Source organism: Cibotium barometz, chromosome 12 (genome assembly GCF_041138505.1).
Source record: "Cibotium barometz isolate CiBa-2024 chromosome 12, ASM4113850v1, whole genome shotgun sequence".
NCBI lineage: Eukaryota > Viridiplantae > Streptophyta > Polypodiopsida > Cyatheales > Cibotiaceae > Cibotium > Cibotium barometz.
The window spans coordinates 9,602,862-9,622,191 of record NC_141057.1 but is presented as its reverse complement, the minus strand read 5'-3'; the positions used below and the strand labels follow the sequence as shown (position 1 = coordinate 9,622,191).

The following is a 19,330-nucleotide window of genomic DNA, read 5'->3' as shown; positions in this document are numbered from 1 at the left end:
GATTGTACTCAATGGCACAGTAAAGCATCTTATGAGCAAAGACACCCCATATGGCAAAAACAATGGCCCTCCAATGCATCTGGGTGATAATACAATCATCCTGCACAATAAGCCACACTGTCACGCCAAAGTGGCAAACACCTCTTGCTTGTTCCTTCAGAACCTACAGCAAAAGTCTAAAACCAATTGGAAACACGTTAACTGTGTTAGCCAAAAACAAAACCATGCATCATTCTACATATGACAAACATATGCATGACACACATGCATTCGCAAACAATATGCTCCTCAAAATGCTCTACCTACTCTAGAGTAACAGTCTAAGGGTTGCTCGCAAGCCTTACGCCCATGGGCATCCCGCAGGACCCACGACTGATGGTACAACATGAGCATATGAAAGCATTCAATGCATCCAAACACTACATCCACTAAGTACTGTCCCACATATGTCTCATGGCCATCCCACAGGAGTTACACCCAGTGGTGCATCCATGAACATAATAAAGCACTTGATGTATCATACCAACATACATGCAGCACACGACACTATGCAGAGTATTTCCCAATGTATTCTCAATGATACCAGGATCCAATGGCACCAGAATACAAAAATACCTCTACCTCAAAAAGTGTATGCATACATGCACAAATAGGGTTCAATCCATATATGAACCAAACCAACTCTAGGACTGCTTGCAAGACTTATGCCCTCCATAGAGTTATCCATAGTTGCAGTTATAGTTCAAGGTGCGGCCGACTGTGAACCATACCCAACTTTACCATCTCATGTGTCTAGAACACAAGATCATAGAAGTCCCATAAGCAGATGTACTGTCAGCCTCAGTACCTTCGGGTGAATACAAAGATGTCACCAAGCGACTCCTAGATGACAATTGAGCCTATCTGTAACAAGGGAGCGGAGGTGCTACCCCCCTCTTGAGCATCAGGCAATGCTCCAGACCTATGCTCTGCTGAACTTGAATGAGTCGTAACAAGAGTCGACTCCAACTCAAAGGCATCAAGATAAAGCTGCAAATCCTGAGGTGAATCTGCTAAGTCACCCTCCTCCATCCACTTCGCATCCATCAGTGAACCTCCTCCATCCACTTCGCATCCATCAGTGAACAGCTCTTGAACTTCACAGGATAGCGACGGGAAACTTTACCCTGTACCTTTCTTTCCTTATGTGCCAGTATGTGCTCGGAAATAAGAACCTCATAAAGTTCCTCTGCTTCCGTCTGGGCCTCATCTGATACATCCTCAGGCACCCAAAACGTGCTTGCACTCCACCCAAGTGGTAAGCACAAGTCCTCGATGAAGCATAGTAGATCACCACTGCTAAACATAGAAAGAAACTGTCTTTCGAACCCATGAAGCCTCTATAAAGATACGACCAGTGACAAACTGTCGAAAGTCATAGCCTTCAACCCATGTTTTGCACCATAACACTTCAACTGCTTCTTGTTCCTGGCCGACTACTTCTTGTCCTTGGTGTCTTTTCTCCTGAGCTTCATCTTCAGCTCTTGCTCTTCACCTCATATAGGCAAAGGCACACAATCTTGCACTGCCTCCTGCACTTCCTTTTCACTTTCCTCATGTTGAAGCTTTTGATGTGACAACCACGAGCTCGCCTCCTTGAGAAAGTCGACGATGTGTCTCGACCAAAGCAACCACGGACTCGCCCACGTGAGAAAGTCGACGATGTGTCCCGGCAACGGAACCTTGAAAACCGGCCTAACGGGCGGTGAAACAAACACTTGCACATAAAACACTTCAACGCCATTGAGGACCTAGAAAAGGAAAACAAACAGGGGGAGCTAGAGTGCTCCTGCAAACAGTACACGGACACCGATTGGTCCCAAAACGCAGTGGCGCCCCTTGCGGTATTTCTTTAATTGATTATAAGAGCTTTGATTACAATAAGGCTGGGAACTCAGCCGTCATAGTAGAACTCCTGAAGCCTGCAAAGAACCTGCATCATGGCTTCTTGTCCACTAGGCATCCACAAACAAGTCCAGCCATTGTTCACATCGAAAGACTCTCTCACATTGAGTCTGCATACAGAAGCTTTCTCCCATGATCAGGGCTGCCACAACCATCCATAGCCTCTCACACTATGAACAGCATCACACCCTGACACATCCAGTGCTTCTGCATCACAACATAGACTCCCAAACTGTCTCTCAAAAGAGAACTCGTATCACAGCACAGCATACCATACAGTTGACACACCTGTACCAACCCTCTCTTCCTTCCCAGGGTATTATCCATCTCTGTCATGGATTCCCTGTCCCTTGCCCAATTAGTAGCAAGGCTGTACCAAACATGTGGCCATTCTTGTACCTTCTGCCTGCATGTGACCTATCTCCTAGAGAAACCCAAAAACATGTTTCCTCGAGAAACCTACGACCTGTTTCCACATGAAACCCTTAGGCCTGTTTCCCTTTGAAACTTCTGTCTTGTTTCCATACAGAACCATTCATAGCACCATTCAACAACAGTGCCAACAACGGCATACATCTAGTTACCTATTCCCTCATGAAACATCTAGAAACATAGAGATGCCCATAACTGTAGGTCCCTCTGTTCCTTTTGAAACCGATCCCGTCAAGTGGGAAAGACTCCGTTGGACACCCACACGCTTAAAAGCACAACTTTAAAACCACAAATAAGAAATGGACAACTTAAAACAACTTGAAATTAAATGAACAGAAATGGAAAGATGGACACCAGCACTGGGGCCGGAACGGGCCGACCCCCCCCTCAATATATGATATATTTATTGGGAGTATTTAATGAATACAATGCTCCATGGGTTCTGAGAACCAGATAATGTCCATGTACATATGAAAACAGTACCAAACAAATAGGCTCGGATTTCGATGAAGAGAACTCGAAGCAGAACGACCACTAGTGTGGTCCAATCGCTACGGTCCTGTGCTTTCACTGGACTCCGCGGAGAGCGCCTCACTGGTGTTCCGAGACCACGCACAAACAGGCGCTCTCGTACTAACGCCTGGCTCTCCCGATCTCAGCACCTTTGGACCGAGGTTCGCCAATACAGCTTGGACAACCCGGCACCGAACGGGTGTGGCCGTAGAGGGATGAATCCCTTATCAGATTTAAACATATAATACTTTACTCAAATCTGAAAATCACTTACTTGTATATGGTTGATAGAAAACCAAAACTTGTGGTGTTTGTGTAGACTATGAAGCCACCCTTGTCGAAGAAAGAGTTGCCTCAAGTAGTACCATCAAGACAAGCACCACCACGATGGGTACAGCCGCCTGCTTGTATGGAGAAGAGGGATACTTGCTGCAGCCGCCTGTAGGAGATCTCACGCAGCCTGCTGAGAAGGGGAACCGGTAGAGGGTATAGCCGCCACAGTTGGTCCAGAAGCGCAGCCTGGACAGCATATAGGTGAGGTTGCCAATAAATGGTGGGCAGCCTGTAGCATGTGCAGTTGTAGAGCAGCCAGCCGCCTGGGAAAAACAAGCGCAGCCTGGAGTTAACAGCCGTAGAGCAAACAGCCATCTACCACAGTATTCAGCCTCCTGTAGAGAGGCAGGCGCAGCCAGCAGCAGAGGGTCGCCTCCATGAAGAGCATGCGCCAGAGTACAGGGGGAAGATGGCAGCGCCAGCAGCAAAAATCAGAGTGGCACAGCCCGCAGCCTGGTTGCTGTAGGAGCAGGGGCACATAATCGCTTGCAAGAAAGGAAGCGCAGGTTGGTGAAATACACGCCTGAAGGAAGCGATGGATGCCCACGCTTGAAGGAGAGAAAACGATTGATAATTTTCACTTCATGGATGAAGCCTTTTTTAATAAAATTAATGTGTAGTTAACTAGGTGATAATACCCACGTTTGCATGTGGGTGGGGAGTTTGGGTAGGTGCCCATGCCCACCCCCACACTCACTTAAGTGGGGCTCCCCACCTTGGCCCCTAAATGGGTGCCCAAAGGGAGTGCCCACATTTAAGTGAATGTGAACACCTAACCTTATAAAACAAAGGGGTTAGAATAAAATATTAAAACAACATGTGTAACATACTTACCACCTGTTCACATGCACTAAAACTCGTCAGAATACAGAGCAGACTTCACGACTCACTGGCAGGCGTCCCCGCTCAGTAAGTAACACGTCAGGCAGGCAAACACACAAATACATGTCATGCGAAAACAGTTTCAAACATGCAAAATATGTGTGCATGTGCAAATAGTAACATGGACATATCTCCCGTTCATGGAACATGTACAAAATATCTGTCGGCACAAAACTGGCACGACATAAAAACATAAAATCCTGGTCTTCCTATGGAGTGACAGTCCCATAGGTAAGACACAGTTCCAGGCACGAGTTTCCCTAGGTGTGACAGTCCCATAGGTAAAACACGGCACGAATACTGGCTCTTCCATGGCGTGACAGTCCCATGGATCGAACACACTCCAGGTCATACACGGGTGGCACTGATCTGGCTCCCGTCCATACGACACCATCCTGCTAACACACGGGTGGCACCAGTCTGGCTCCCGTCCATGTCAGCAAAATACTGGCCTCTTCACATGAGACACCGGCCTGGCCTCAACAAGTGAACGAGACGCAAAAACTAGGAATGGACCAAATGGTCGGCCAATTGGTGACATCCCCCCGGGCTTCTAAAGAGTTGACCTCAACTGAAAAGCCTCAAGATATGCCTGCAATAATTGCGGATAATCTGCAAAATAATCCTCATTTACCCATTTGGCATCAATAGGCAAATAATTCTTAAACTTCACAAGGTATCTCCTGGAAAGCTTTCCTGCAGGTAGCTTTCTCTCCTTGTGAAAAACAATCTGTTCTGGCTGGAGGATCTCCTCAAGCTCTTCAATTTCTGGCGGATCTTCTGTGACAGGCTCATCAGGATCTGGCCCCACATATTTCCGAAATAGACTCACGTGAAAAGCATTGTGAATCTTCCAATGACTAGGTAAAGCAAGCCTGTAGGACACTTCATTGATTTTGTGAATCACCTTGAAGGGTCCATAATAGCGAGGAGAAAGCTTAGGATATGATCCTTCTCGTCCTGGCCTCTTCCGAAGCCTAGCCTTCTCAAATTTCAGCAATACCCAATCACCTTCTTTGACTTCCATGTCCCTTCTATGCTTGTCAGCAGCCATTTTATGCTTATCCTGAGATCTTGCAATGGCTGTCCGCACCTGACCAAAGGCAACATCCAAGTCACGAACATATTCATCAGCTGCAAAAATCTCATCCTTGGTACGAAGGATGGGTGGCAATACCACTCTGCCATAAATAATCTCAAACGGAGCCTTTCCTATGGAAGCATGGATCGTATTGTTGTAGGCAAATTCAACAAGTGGAAGATACTTCTCCCATGCACTCTTTTGATCTGCCACATAACACTTCAACAAATCCACATTTTGATGATTTGGCGCAAGATTATCACGCACAAAAACCAAGTACGCTGAAAGACTGTTTTTCATTGCTTTATTAATTTGGATGTGTGATACAACTGGGATGGAATCCCCTTCTTTGCCAGCATCAATAAAATGCATGCGGCCTTTATGCATAAAAGAAATCATATTAGACTTGTAGTCTTTGCGGGGCTCAAGCCTATGATGCCACGGCTTGCCCAACAATACATCACATCCATTCAGAGGAGCAACTAAGAAATGCTCATTATCAAGATAGCCCTGTATATGGATACGCAACTTCCCAATCAAAGGGGTAACCTGCACCTCTTTACCAATAAATGCAGCTTCAGCTTCAATCTGAGGTCCCATATTTTCAACCTCAATACCCAATGCAGCTGCCATTTGCATAGAGATGAAATTGTCAGTTGCACAGTCATCAAACATGAAGAGTGCGGGCTGATCCTTGATTTGCCCCCAAGCCTTGCAAACCATACGCTCTTTTGCATCATGACCTGTATTACCTTGCACATCAGGAACTGCATGAACATTTGCTTTGGTGTGCTTGTCCTCGTGCTTTGGTTTGCGATCTGGGCATTGCCGAAACATGTGGTCTTTGCTACCACAAGAAAAGCATTTTCCATCCTTAGCATATTGCTCTCTTTGCTCCGGGGTTAATCCAAATTTGTTCTTTCTTGGGCCCTGTTCTTTGGATGTGTAATTTTCAGCTTTACCACCCTTGTAAGGCTCCCGGAAGTTCTTTTTAGATGGCTGTCCGCCCTTTTGCTGATTTGGGGCAGCCTTGTCCTTCGCCTTGGAACCTCCTTGATCCTGCTTGATCTTGAGCACCAATTGCTCTGTAGCAAGGGCAGAAGCTGTGAGTTGTTGCAACGTATGTTTTGGGTGCAATTCAATACCCGATCTATAAGCAGGTTGCAATCCAGAACGAAACTTCCTCTTTCTTTCATCCTCTGTGATTAGCATGAAGGGAGTCACTTCCAGCAACACTTTCCAAAATTTGTTAACATACTGTTGCACACTCTCATTGTCTTTTTGTTCCAGCCTGTCCCACTTTTGAGTGAGAGTTTGCTCCGCATTGGGTGGCAAGAACTGAGCATAAAATCTATCTTTGAATTCCTTCCAAGTAGAGATGGGATCCTTGGTGATCTTTTCGGTGATCCACCAATGGGCAGCAGTGCCTTTCAGAAACATGCTAGCATGGCGCACCTTCGACTTTTCTGTAAAGTCCTCATCGCTAAAAGCAATGTCGAACTGTGCCACAAACGCTAACACCTTAGAAGCATCATGTTCACCATGAAAGACATCAAATTTGACAGATTTATCACCTGCTTTGAACTCCTTGAGCTTCCTGGCATGAGGCTCATGGTCCTCTCTTTTTCTTTTCCCCTTATCCAACGGGGTAGCCCTGTCTGCATGGGCTCCATGGGCCGTCATAGAAGCTTCATGGGACACGGTGGCATGTACTCCACGAACTCGAAGCTCAGATGCATGTGACTTACCTGCATGTGGCATGGTCTCTCCATGAGACAACTCAGAAGGCAAAATTTTTCTGGAAGTAGACCTGTCACCATGAGATACATATCTTGCATGCATGTGACTTTGATGCCCTCCATGAGCACTGGCATACATAAATCTATCAGGCTTAGTGCCTTGGGGAGAGGATGCATGACGAGAGGTGACAGTCACCTCTTCCTTTTGCATAAAAGATTTCAGCCTCTGGGATGCGGGATCTCCATGCTTCAAACGAGGTGGATTTCTGAATTTTAGCTCTCCGTCATCCCCCTCTTTGATATCACCTTTGCGAAGGAGATAGGCAAGTGCCAACTCCCTTGGTTTCTTGCCCACTTCACGAGCCATTGATTCAAAAGTTACATCAACCATAGCATCAGCCTTCCTGGCTTCAATAGCACTTTGCAGATGTGGATCTTCATGCAAAAACTTTAATTCTTGCTCTTGAGCCTGCAAAAGTTTTCTCATATGTTCCATTTCAGCCCTCATAGCTTCAGGGTCTTGTTCAAGCATAACTGTCTTTCCTGGAGACAGTTGACCCTTGGATTCACTATCAAGAACCCTTTCAAGGGGCTTGTGCCTACCTCGCAGGGCATCAGACCCACGAGAAGCACTAGATGGACCCCTCGAATTAGGCACTTCCAAAGGGTTGCCTTGGCTGTCCATTGTGTTCAAAGTTTGCTAAAAGCGGGATGTCCAGTACACAGGTTCGTTTCCCCACTAGGAAGAGGGAAACAACCGTGCTCTGATACCAATGAAACCGATCCCGTCAAGTGGGAAAGACTCCGTTGGACACCCACACGCTTAAAAGCACAACTTTAAAACCACAAATAAGAAATGGACAACTTAAAACAACTTGAAATTAAATGAACAGAAATGGAAAGATGGACACCAGCACTGGGGCCGGAACGGGCCGACCCCCCCCTCAATATATGATATATTTATTGGGAGTATTTAATGAATACAATGCTCCATGGGTTCTGAGAACCCATGGAGCATTGTACATATGAAAACAGTACCAAACAAATAGGCTCGGATTTCGATGAAGAGAACTCGAAGCAGAACGACCACTAGTGTGGTCCAATCGCTACGGTCCTGTGCTTTCACTGGACTCCGCGGAGAGCGCCTCACTGGTGTTCCGAGACCACGCACAAACAGGCGCTCTCGTACTAACGCCTGGCTCTCCCGATCTCAGCACCTTTGGACCGAGGTTCGCCAATACAGCTTGGACAACCCGGCACCGAACGGGTGTGGCCGTAGAGGGATGAATCCCTTATCAGATTTAAACATATAATACTTTACTCAAATCTGAAAATCACTTACTTGTATATGGTTGATAGAAAACCAAAACTTGTGGTGTTTGTGTAGACTATGAAGCCACCCTTGTCGAAGAAAGAGTTGCCTCAAGTAGTACCATCAAGACAAGCACCACCACGATGGGTACAGCCGCCTGCTTGTATGGAGAAGAGGGATACTTGCTGCAGCCGCCTGTAGGAGATCTCACGCAGCCTGCTGAGAAGGGGAACCGGTAGAGGGTATAGCCGCCACAGTTGGTCCAGAAGCGCAGCCTGGACAGCATATAGGTGAGGTTGCCAATAAATGGTGGGCAGCCTGTAGCATGTGCAGTTGTAGAGCAGCCAGCCGCCTGGGAAAAACAAGCGCAGCCTGGAGTTAACAGCCGTAGAGCAAACAGCCATCTACCACAGTATTCAGCCTCCTGTAGAGAGGCAGGCGCAGCCAGCAGCAGAGGGTCGCCTCCATGAAGAGCATGCGCCAGAGTACAGGGGGAAGATGGCAGCGCCAGCAGCAAAAATCAGAGTGGCACAGCCCGCAGCCTGGTTGCTGTAGGAGCAGGGGCACATAATCGCTTGCAAGAAAGGAAGCGCAGGTTGGTGAAATACACGCCTGAAGGAAGCGATGGATGCCCACGCTTGAAGGAGAGAAAACGATTGATAATTTTCACTTCATGGATGAAGCCTTTTTTAATAAAATTAATGTGTAGTTAACTAGGTGATAATACCCACGTTTGCATGTGGGTGGGGAGTTTGGGTAGGTGCCCATGCCCACCCCCACACTCACTTAAGTGGGGCTCCCCACCTTGGCCCCTAAATGGGTGCCCAAAGGGAGTGCCCACATTTAAGTGAATGTGAACACCTAACCTTATAAAACAAAGGGGTTAGAATAAAATATTAAAACAACATGTGTAACATACTTACCACCTGTTCACATGCACTAAAACTCGTCAGAATACAGAGCAGACTTCACGACTCACTGGCAGGCGTCCCCGCTCAGTAAGTAACACGTCAGGCAGGCAAACACACAAATACATGTCATGCGAAAACAGTTTCAAACATGCAAAATATGTGTGCATGTGCAAATAGTAACATGGACATATCTCCCGTTCATGGAACATGTACAAAATATCTGTCGGCACAAAACTGGCACGACATAAAAACATAAAATCTTGGTCTTCCTATGGAGTGACAGTCCCATAGGTAAGACACAGTTCCAGGCACGAGTTTCCCTAGGTGTGACAGTCCCATAGGTAAAACACGGCACGAATACTGGCTCTTCCATGGCGTGACAGTCCCATGGATCGAACATAGTCCAGGTCATACACGGGTGGCACTGATCTGGCTCCCGTCCATACGACACCATCCTGCTAACACACGGGTGGCACCAGTCTGGCTCCCGTCCATGTCAGCAAAATACTGGCCTCTTCACATGAGACACCGGCCTGGCCTCAACAAGTGAACGAGACGCAAAAACTAGGAATGGGCCAAATGGTCGGCCAATTGGTGACACCTTTCTAGCAGGAAGAAAACAATATGCTCCATGAGCACGCAGCCATGCGAGCTTGCATCACTCCCATGCCAAGAAACATAACCACGTGACCTGTACTTGCAGCCAGAAACCCAAGTACATAGCTGAATTTGCAGCCAAACAAAAACAGCCCCAAAACAGTCCCAAAACAGTCCCGGAATTGCTCATGTTCGTAGCCATATGCACTGCCACGAAACAGTCCATAAAACCTTTCCAAAACAGTCCCGAACCAAAGCAAAGAGAGGCTGAAAGTTCCATCAGTTGAACGCCATCGACATGATGTCTATGTTCATGAAAAACGAGCCCCTGTCCGCCTTTATGTCCAGAGACATCAGCCCCCTGGCCACCTATATGTCCAGAGAAACCAGCCCCCTGTCTTCTGCAAAAACACGGCGTCCTCCAAAAAGCACACACATGGCCTAGCTTTTTATGCGCCGCCTGTACCTTGGTGATGCGCCGCCTGCAACAGTACAAAACTGAACTGAACTGGCCCGCCTGTACCTGCTGGACAGAACTGTCCTGGTCCGCTTGCATGTACCCGACTGTATCAGCTAGCAACAGAGCAGCAGCCACCTGAACCAGCGCCGCCTGTACCTGCAGCCACCGTACACTGTACTTGCTGTCCGTACAGGGCTGTACGGCTTGTTCTTCAAGAACTCACAGCAGCCACACCTTCTCGAGCAGTCAACTCTGCTTCCCTTCGCATCCACGCAAGAGAACTAGCACGCTTCCCAAAAAGCTAGAGAGAGGGAGAAGAGAGAGATGCAGACCTCCAAAAGTGGAGTAGCCTCTATAAATTTCCTAGGGGTCTCCCAAGGTTTTAAAACCTTTATAACTTTAATTTTTGCCCACCAAAGGTTATAAAACCTTTTTAAATTAAAGTCTCTTTGCCCCCTTCACACTTGGGGTTGTCCACACATGGGCTTACTTTTTGACTCAAACCTGATGCCATTCACACTGTCCACCATGTCCCTGTGCTCACCTGCATACTGTCCAAAGAAAAACACAGGGTCGTGACATCAAATATGCTAGAAAGTGAAGGTACCTCATCCGAAACAGGCAAGGTTACTTCAACCTTTACCAGTTCCAGACGGTCCTTTCCAGGATATCAGTATGGACTTTGTTGGACCTCTTCCCGCTGCATTTGGATCTCGGAACACGCAGTGCATGACCATTGTGGACTGATTCAGTAAATTTTGCATGTTGATCCCATGTAAGCAAACTGCCACAGCTGAAGACATTGCTTGCCTATTCATCCGACATTGGTACCCCATCGGAGGTTTGCCAAGGACAATAACATCAGACAGGGATCCTAAGTTTACTTCAAATTTTTGGAGAGCATTGTTCGATAACTTTGGGACCAAGTTGCATATGACCTGTGCATTCCACCCGCAGAGAAACAGCCAGATAGAAAATACAATCAGCTGGCTTTTGATGTTCTCAAATCATATTGCCATGATAGGCCGTCAAAGTGGGAGCATTATCTTCCTTTGGTTCAAGCCATCCTTAACAACTCATTCATCTAGCATTGGTCGAACTCCATACGAGGCAACGTTTGGTCGTTGTTTCTTGTCACTTCTTGTTGAGAATCCTACTATGGGATTAATCATGGTGATTAGCAACATAGATTAAGCATATGCAATAGAGATTGTGTGTTGAGTGTGCTACTCTCTCTCTCTCTCATGGATTTCTTGGTGTGGTTTAACCCACCTTAGTTATGCTTAATCTATGTTGCTAATCACCATGATCAATCCTATAGATCCATATTTCCAACAAGAATGGTATCACCTTCTTTGGAGGCCAACAAGACCACACAAACATTTTCAGAGATCATTGAGTCTATCAAAGAGCGCCTTGCCAAAGCACAGGAAGCATACACTAGGCAAGCCAACAAATCAAGACGAGATGTCACTTAAGAGAGTGTTCCATGTATACACACTCATAAGAGTAGGCTATATGGCACGCTCCGCATTGCTGCCACGTCAGCCCGCTTTCTGTAGCACACAATGCTTCTTGTTACTGTTTGCTTGCTTGGCTACCTAGCTCAGTCCACTACAGATTTGCAGATCTAGCTCGAGTATATGTTCTTCAGGATGACCTACAGACTTCTTGAAGCCTTCTTAACAAATCATGTAAGTGCATGCTTCACCTACTACAATATGTAGCTATCTTTCCATCATCTGCAGAGCAAGGTTGAAGAAGAGGAGTATAGTCCATCCTATCCATTAAGCACTCATGGATCCTTCCAAAGCTTTCGAAAAGCTTCTTTCTCTGCAGAAATTCTCTGGATCAAATTTCTCTACTTGGCAGACAAAGATAAGACTTCTTCTCATGCGAGATGGGGTTTGGGGGATTGTCAAAAGAAATGAAGAAAAGCCCGAAGGCACACCATCGTCACCTATGGTAAAGTCCTGGAATGAGCGTAACGACAAGGCACTTGCTCACATCGGCCTCGGTCTTGTAGATAATCTTATCCATCACCTTGATTTGGACAAAAGAGCAAAAGAGGTATGGGATAAGCTTGAGAATCTATTCGGTAACAAAATTAATAATTGTCAAGTTTTTCTCAAGCAAATGTACTATAATTTGAAAATGAAAGAGCATCAAACTCGTCAAGCACATCTCAGCAACATTGGCTCTGTCCTGCAACAACTTGGTGCATACAATGCACATCTCGACGGGGATGACAAGAAAGTTGTGTTGTTCTCCAGCCTAGAAGGAACCAAGAAGTACAAAGAAACGCTTTTTGCACTTCAAATGTCCCGTGAAATGCCATATGAAAGTATGGTAGCTATCCTAATTGATGAAGACAAGAGACTTCAAGAAGAAGAAGTGGTTGTGCTTGACTGTTAAAAATCTTTCCTCTCTAAAATCACTCTTTTGAGGAGCAAGATCAAAGGCAAGGCCATCAAATGCACATTTTGCAGAAAGCTTGGTCACACGGAGGACATATGTTTTAAGAAGGTGGTACAACAACAGGAAAAGGAGCATGCCAACCTGGTTGCAGAGGAACATGAAGATCATGAAGATTTTTCAGAAGCTTCCACATTCGCAACATATAATGCTTTAGTTGCTACAATCAAAGAACTCGACCTTGATGATGAGGACAAGTATGCCTTGTAATTTCCCCTTCATCTATGTTTTTCTGTTCAGGTCAATAATGGGTCCTCTATCCGGGTAGTCCACCCAAAATGTGTATTTCTTTGTTAGCTTGTGTGTGTTTCCACTATGATGTCAAACTACTCTCTGTATAGAGTGAGGAGGGGCTAGTTCTTGGAGTTGAGGGATTTCATGTGTGGTCAAGCTTCTATCATGCCTGACATGAGAGTTTTAGGTGTTGGTACACTGCGATCTTTTGTATCACGTGTACAGTTGTGGGTCCAAATCATCTTGAATATGAAGGCTACCCACATAACACCTCGCTGAATCCGAAGGGGGGTTTGTTGGGTTTTGTAGTCCGCCTTGTTCCACCCTTTATGTGTGTGTGTGTTCCTCCTAAATAACCCTCGTATAGCCCCACTCTTATGAGTAAGTGTGTATACATGGGAACACTCTCTTAAGCCTTTTAGCTAAGTGGTGATGTCAGCACCTTTTAGGTAGATATTATCTCCTTTGATTTAGGCCTTCAATTTAGCCAAAGATAAGGCACAACCAAGCCTATAAAAGGTCTCTGTGCTTTCATTTCATATCAACCAAAGAAGTACTTGTGCCAATCCTTCTTGCACTCTTACTCACACACACACTCACTTTGAGTCGCTATCACACTCTGCATAGTCTCCTACTCCTGCACACCATGTGAACTCCAAGGCTTCAACAATCATGAGAGATGGTCAAATGAGAGGGTAAATTAGATGATAGAGGACATCCTACAATCCTATTGTAGACGTGAATCTCGAAGATGGATGAACTATCTACACTTGGTGGAATTCACTTATAATGCCTCTTAATATCAGAGTATTGGAATGAGCCCATTCAAAGCCTTGTACGGACAAGATTGTCTCACGCCGTTAAATTGGTCAGATCCCATGATCAAAGTAGAGATTTCTAGAGAGATGTGACATGTGAGAGCTTAAGACCGTAGTAATCACAACCTTAGTCTGACTTAATTGCACTTAATGATGTTTAAGAGACAAACAGATATGTGTCAATGCAATGCAGCTATATTAGATGAATGAAAGATGTTACAATGATGATCCAAATGGATTTGTAATGCTGAATATGCTGCCTATATGCTGTAAATGCGGGCTGAACTGCTGTCCACTCTTTCCCTTGTCTCCTGGGAAGGAAACGCTGAAGGGAGCTTTGGGAACAGAGGCTGAATACTGATGAATGATGAAACGCAGACCTGAATGGCTGATTCTGGACTGTATGCTGCTGCGTTTGCTGAATATGATGCTGAAGGAGATGCGTTTGCTGACTACAACTGCTGAGGATGATGCGTTAACTGTAGATGATGCTGAGAGTGATGCGTTACCTTATCTGCTACTGATGATGAGGGCTGATGCTGATATGCTGAAACGCCAACTGATCCTGAGGGGGATGCGCTTCATTGCTGAGCCCCTGATGATTGAATGGATGAGGTGCTGAATGTATATATATGGGTGAGAAGATGCTGGTCGGCCAGGTGGACTGCAGTCGGCCAGTACATATTCCCATCAAATCCCAATATAACCAGTCGGCTGCCTCATAAATGCCTAAAAATGCCTGTAAAATGCTGATTAAATGCCTGATAATATCTATGATGCTAATGATGCCATATGATGATGCCATGTCACTGTACACCTGACTGGTGTGCACGTGACATTCCCCGCTGCTAAACTGTTGCTGGGTGGATACCTGGCAACCTTCAACTCGTCTGCGATCCTTCTCCTCCGAACCACTGCCCCCTTCTGTCTTCTGCTGGGACTGAGGCCGTCTGCAGGAGTGAGATCCTTGAGCCAAGACTCTATATACTGCGGGAACTAAATGGCAACTACCTAAGTCACCCCTGACCTGTTCCTGGAAACCTTTCACCTACCATCTCCGTCGTACCTGAAGCTCTGAACCTCCTGAGACGATGTTGGAGCAAACTTCCGTCTTCTGTGGAAGAGAAACCCCCTGCTGCCAGTTGAAGCCAAAACTTATGTGCTCCTTTGATGATGGATGTCCTTCTTCCCTGAGAGTTCATGGGTAACATGTATGCAGGACTGACTGCTAAGATGACTGCTAAGATGACTGCTATGATGACTGCTATGCAAACCATGTGCAACCCTATATGCTGTGCAAGAATGCAGGTGGATGGGTTACTAATGCAGACCTAAGGGAAAATCCCTAAGGGTGGCTTGCAAAATTTTGAGAACTGGGTTTAACTGTGCGGAAGCGATAAAAATGATGACTGACTGAATGACTGATGGAATGAACATGCTCTAAGGCTGGCGACCCTGTGACGCTCTGATACCAATGTGACATGTGAGAGCTTAAGACCGTAGTAATCACAACCTTAGTCTGACTTAATTGCACTTAATGATGTTTAAGAGACAAACAGATATGTGTCAATGCAATGCAGCTATATTAGATGAATGAAAGATGTTACAATGATGATCCAAATGGATCTGTAATGCTGAATATGCTGCCTATATGCTGTAAATGCGCTGAACTGCTGTCCACTCTTTCCCTTGTCTCCTGGGAAGGAAACGCTGAAGGGAGCTTTGGGAACAGAGGCTGAATACTGATGAATGATGAAACGCAGACCTGAATGGCTGATTCTGGACTGTATGCTGTTGCGTTTGCTGAATATGATGTTGAAGGAGATGCGTTTGCTGACTACAACTGCTGAGGATGATGCGTTAACTGTAGATGATGCTGAGAGTGATGCGTTACCTTATCTGCTACTGATGATGAGGGCTGATGCTGATATGCTGAAACGCCAACTGATCCTGAGGGGGATGCGCTTCACTGCTGAGCCCCTGATGACTGAATGGATGAGGTGCTGAATGTATATATATGGGTGAGAAGATGCTGGTCGGCCAGGTGGACTGCAGTCGGCCAGTACATATTCCCATCAAATCCCAATATAACCAGTCGGCTGCCTCATAAATGCCTAAAAATGCCTGTAAAATGCTGATTAAATGCCTGATAATATCTATGATGCTAATGATGCCATATGATGATGCCATGTCACTGTACACGTGACTGGTGTGCACGTGACAAGAGATGTTAGATGAAATTGATCAACAGATGCATGCCATTAAGAAAGTTATAAGCGCAGCTCAAGATCGTGAAAGGCATTATGCAGATATTGGAGTTTGACCTAAGATGAGCTCAATTTTTCCTTGGGAAAATACAAGAAGTTGTCACCAAGATATTGCGGACCTTATGTGATCACAAGGAAATAGGGGATCAAGCTTACGTGCTTTTGCTTCTCCCATACTTGCGCATTCACAATGTCTTTCATGAAATTTTTCTTAAGATGTACCTAGAACTGATGATGTATTGGATGATAAACAAGTGGTATTTTGAGCTCAAGGTCAAGTGGAAATTAAATGTGAAGCTATCCTAGATATTAGAGAGAAGGTACTTCGGAACAGAATGTATTTTCTGTTGGGAGTGCTGTTGATAGTTGGAGCAACAAGAAGAAACCAACGGTTGCTTTGTCGAGTACAAAGGCTGAGCACAGGGGTGTTGCTATGGTAGCATGTGAGGTAGCTTGGTTGTAAAAGCTACTAGAAGATATGGGTGAGCCCATGGATAGGGCTATTGTCATTTATTGTGAAAACATGATCAGCATACAATTGGCAAGAAACCCAGTGTATTGTGCATTGAGGTGCATTATCACTTCGTGAGAAGGTTCTCGCAGGTGATGTGGATTTTGTGTGTGTAGCACAAAGGATCAGGTAGTTGACATCTTCACAAAGGCATTGGGTAAAGGGAAGCTCCACAGGTTTAGTAATTTGATAGTCACTTTTGGAGGGCTGCCTTTCAAAGGGTGGATATGAAGGTGCATATGAGCACAACTGAACATCCATAGACAGATTGTTAGATCGAGAGGGTGAATAAGATCATTGAGGATATGCTTCGTGCATATGTTAATAAGAGGCAAACTAATTGGGAAGACTGCTAATTTCTGTGATCGGGTTTTTCAAAGTTCATACCTGCTAGAGATTGATAGCTAATGTTTCACCAACTGCCACGTGTCCCTGCCCGATCACGCGTGTGCTGCTGCCAGGTTCTTGTGTGCTGCTTCCAGGTGCTGCGTATGCCCACAATATATGAAAGTGCGTCACACTTAGACCATGCATGCGTAGCTATGCATCATCAGCAAATTATGCATCTAGGAGGAAGTCAATCATCACTTCAGCCACAGAAAGAAAGATGAAGAGGGGTTAGCAATCAGGAGATGGCAAATTGGTCTCGTGGGACACCCTATATCAGAACAGCAAATTATGCATCTAGGAGAAAGTCAATCATCACTTCAGCCACAGAAAGAAAGATGAAGAGGGGTTAGCAATCAGGAGATGGCAAATTGGTCTCGTGGGACACCCTATATCAGAACCCTGCTATGCATTGAAGAGGAGGGTGGCAAGTGGCAATCCCACTCTTGAGAGAAGTCTCTCCACGCTGAATTCCCAACATGCACACACCCCAAAACATGAAGAAAAAAGGAAAGATATCTTGATTCTTTTATTCCACAAAAATAAAAGTAGCACAAACAGGTTGGCCCCCAAACAGCACGTCGGAGTTAGCCTGCAGCAGCCCGCAGCAATCCAGGTCATGTGTGTGATGTAAGGGGGCTGCTGATCAGGTTGCATATGTGAATTCCATCAGAAGGGCTACATAAGTGTGGGACAAGGCTGAATCTGGTCTCATGTGTGCAAACTTGAGTCTAGACTCTAGAGGGCCTCGCCTTGCCCTGCATAAATAAAGCACTCTGTCACTCCTGGAGTGAACACTGAATATGGCTAGTCTCCAATATAGCAGCTCAATGTAATGTGCACGTGAAACAATGGAAACTAATGAAATTATACCATTGGTACTAGGTGAAAAGTAGCCTCGTAGAAAATTCCTAATACCTTGTACTAATGTGTGAAGGCCGTGATAATGCAGGTTTTGTACATCTGGGCTTCCAAGCGATGTCGTAATTGAGGTGGAGGAGATGTCTTTCCATCTTCACAAGGTTAAATTATAGCTTGTTTACTCTCAAACCCATTGACTTCTACTTATTTGCCTGATTGTTATGGTCTTGTCTTCAAAAGCATCTCTGACAAAACAAATTATTGTGTGATATGTATCCAGTTTCCATTAGTTTCTAGAAGTGGAAAGCTTGCCCGACTTACCGAGGAGCATTTGGAGAAACTGGAAGACATGCTTCATTTGCAGCTTCCAGACATGCCCGGTGGCCCTGATGCCTTCGAACTTGCAGCAAAGTTCTGCTACGGAGTTAGGCTGGAGCTGACAGCCACTAACGTGGTTCCATTAAGGTGTGCAGCTGAGTACCTCGAAATGACAGAGGAGTTTGGGGAGGGAAATCTGATAGCTCGCACTGATGGTTTTCTTAACCAGGTTGTACTTAGGAATTGGAAGGAGTGTTCTCGGGCATTACATAGCTGTGAAACTGTGTTTCCTGAAGCAGAGGAACTTGGAATTGTGAGTATGTGTGTAGATGCTATAATTGTGAAGGCCTGCACAGACCCAAACCTTCTTGGATGGCCAATGCCCAACAGCTCTATGCAGAGTCCAGGGGGAAGTTTCTTATGGAATGGCATAAGCACAGGGGCAAGGCCGAAGAAGCCACGCTTGGATTGGTGGTATGAAGACATTGCTATGTTAAGCCTTCCTCTTTACAAGAGAGTGATAACAGCAATGGAAAACCGGGGTATAAAACCTGAGAGTATTGCCGGGGCACTGATGCATTTTGCAAGGAGGTACCTTCCAGCGCTTAACAAGCGGCAGGGTGCCAAGGAAGGGAGCGGTAGGTTTAGCTCACTTTCTCTGTCATCTGTTCCATCAGAGGGTGATCAAAAAGTTATCTTGGAAACCATTGAAGGCCTTCTGCCTGTGCAGAAGGCTGTGGTGTCAACAAAGTTTCTCTCCGGTTTGCTACGAAGTGCCATTATATTGAATGCAAGCCCTCACTGCAAGAGCAACATAGAAAGGAGAATTGGTTTGCAGCTTGAACAAGCCAGCTTGGAAGACTTGTTGCTGCCCAATCTAGCTTTCAATCTTGAGACCCTTTATGATATTGATTGTGTCCAACGAATATTGGATCACTTCCTTTTGCTCGAGCAATCGACTGGACCAATGTCTTCATCGAGCTCTGATGATGATGGACATGTCATAAACTCCCCCTCACTGACCCCCATGATGATGGTGGCAAGGCTGATGGATGGCTATCTCGCGGAAGTTGCCCCGGATGTGAATCTGAAGCTGTCGAAATTCCAATCTCTTGCAGAAGCTCTTCCAGATTTCTCTAGAATATCAGATGACGGGCTGTATAGGGCTATTGACATATTCTTGAAGGTTTAGTTCTAAATTCCATGCTGCCTTTTCATCTTTGACTTTGTTTTTGGCATAAAAATCTGATGATTT

General features: G+C 45.6%; 1 protein-coding gene across 1 annotated transcript in view; it reads left to right on the top strand.

Annotated features, from left to right (window-relative positions):
• LOC147633031 (BTB/POZ domain-containing protein At1g30440-like) overlaps positions 1-19,330 on the top strand; it is a 34,358-nt gene that overhangs the window by 14,269 nt on the left and 759 nt on the right. Inside the window, exons 2-3 of the mRNA XM_086806029.1 lie at positions 17,849-17,918; positions 18,038-19,261. Coding sequence (XP_086662155.1) covers positions 17,849-17,918; positions 18,038-19,261 — 1,294 coding nt within the window. The remainder of the gene's footprint in view (positions 1-17,848; positions 17,919-18,037; positions 19,262-19,330) is intronic.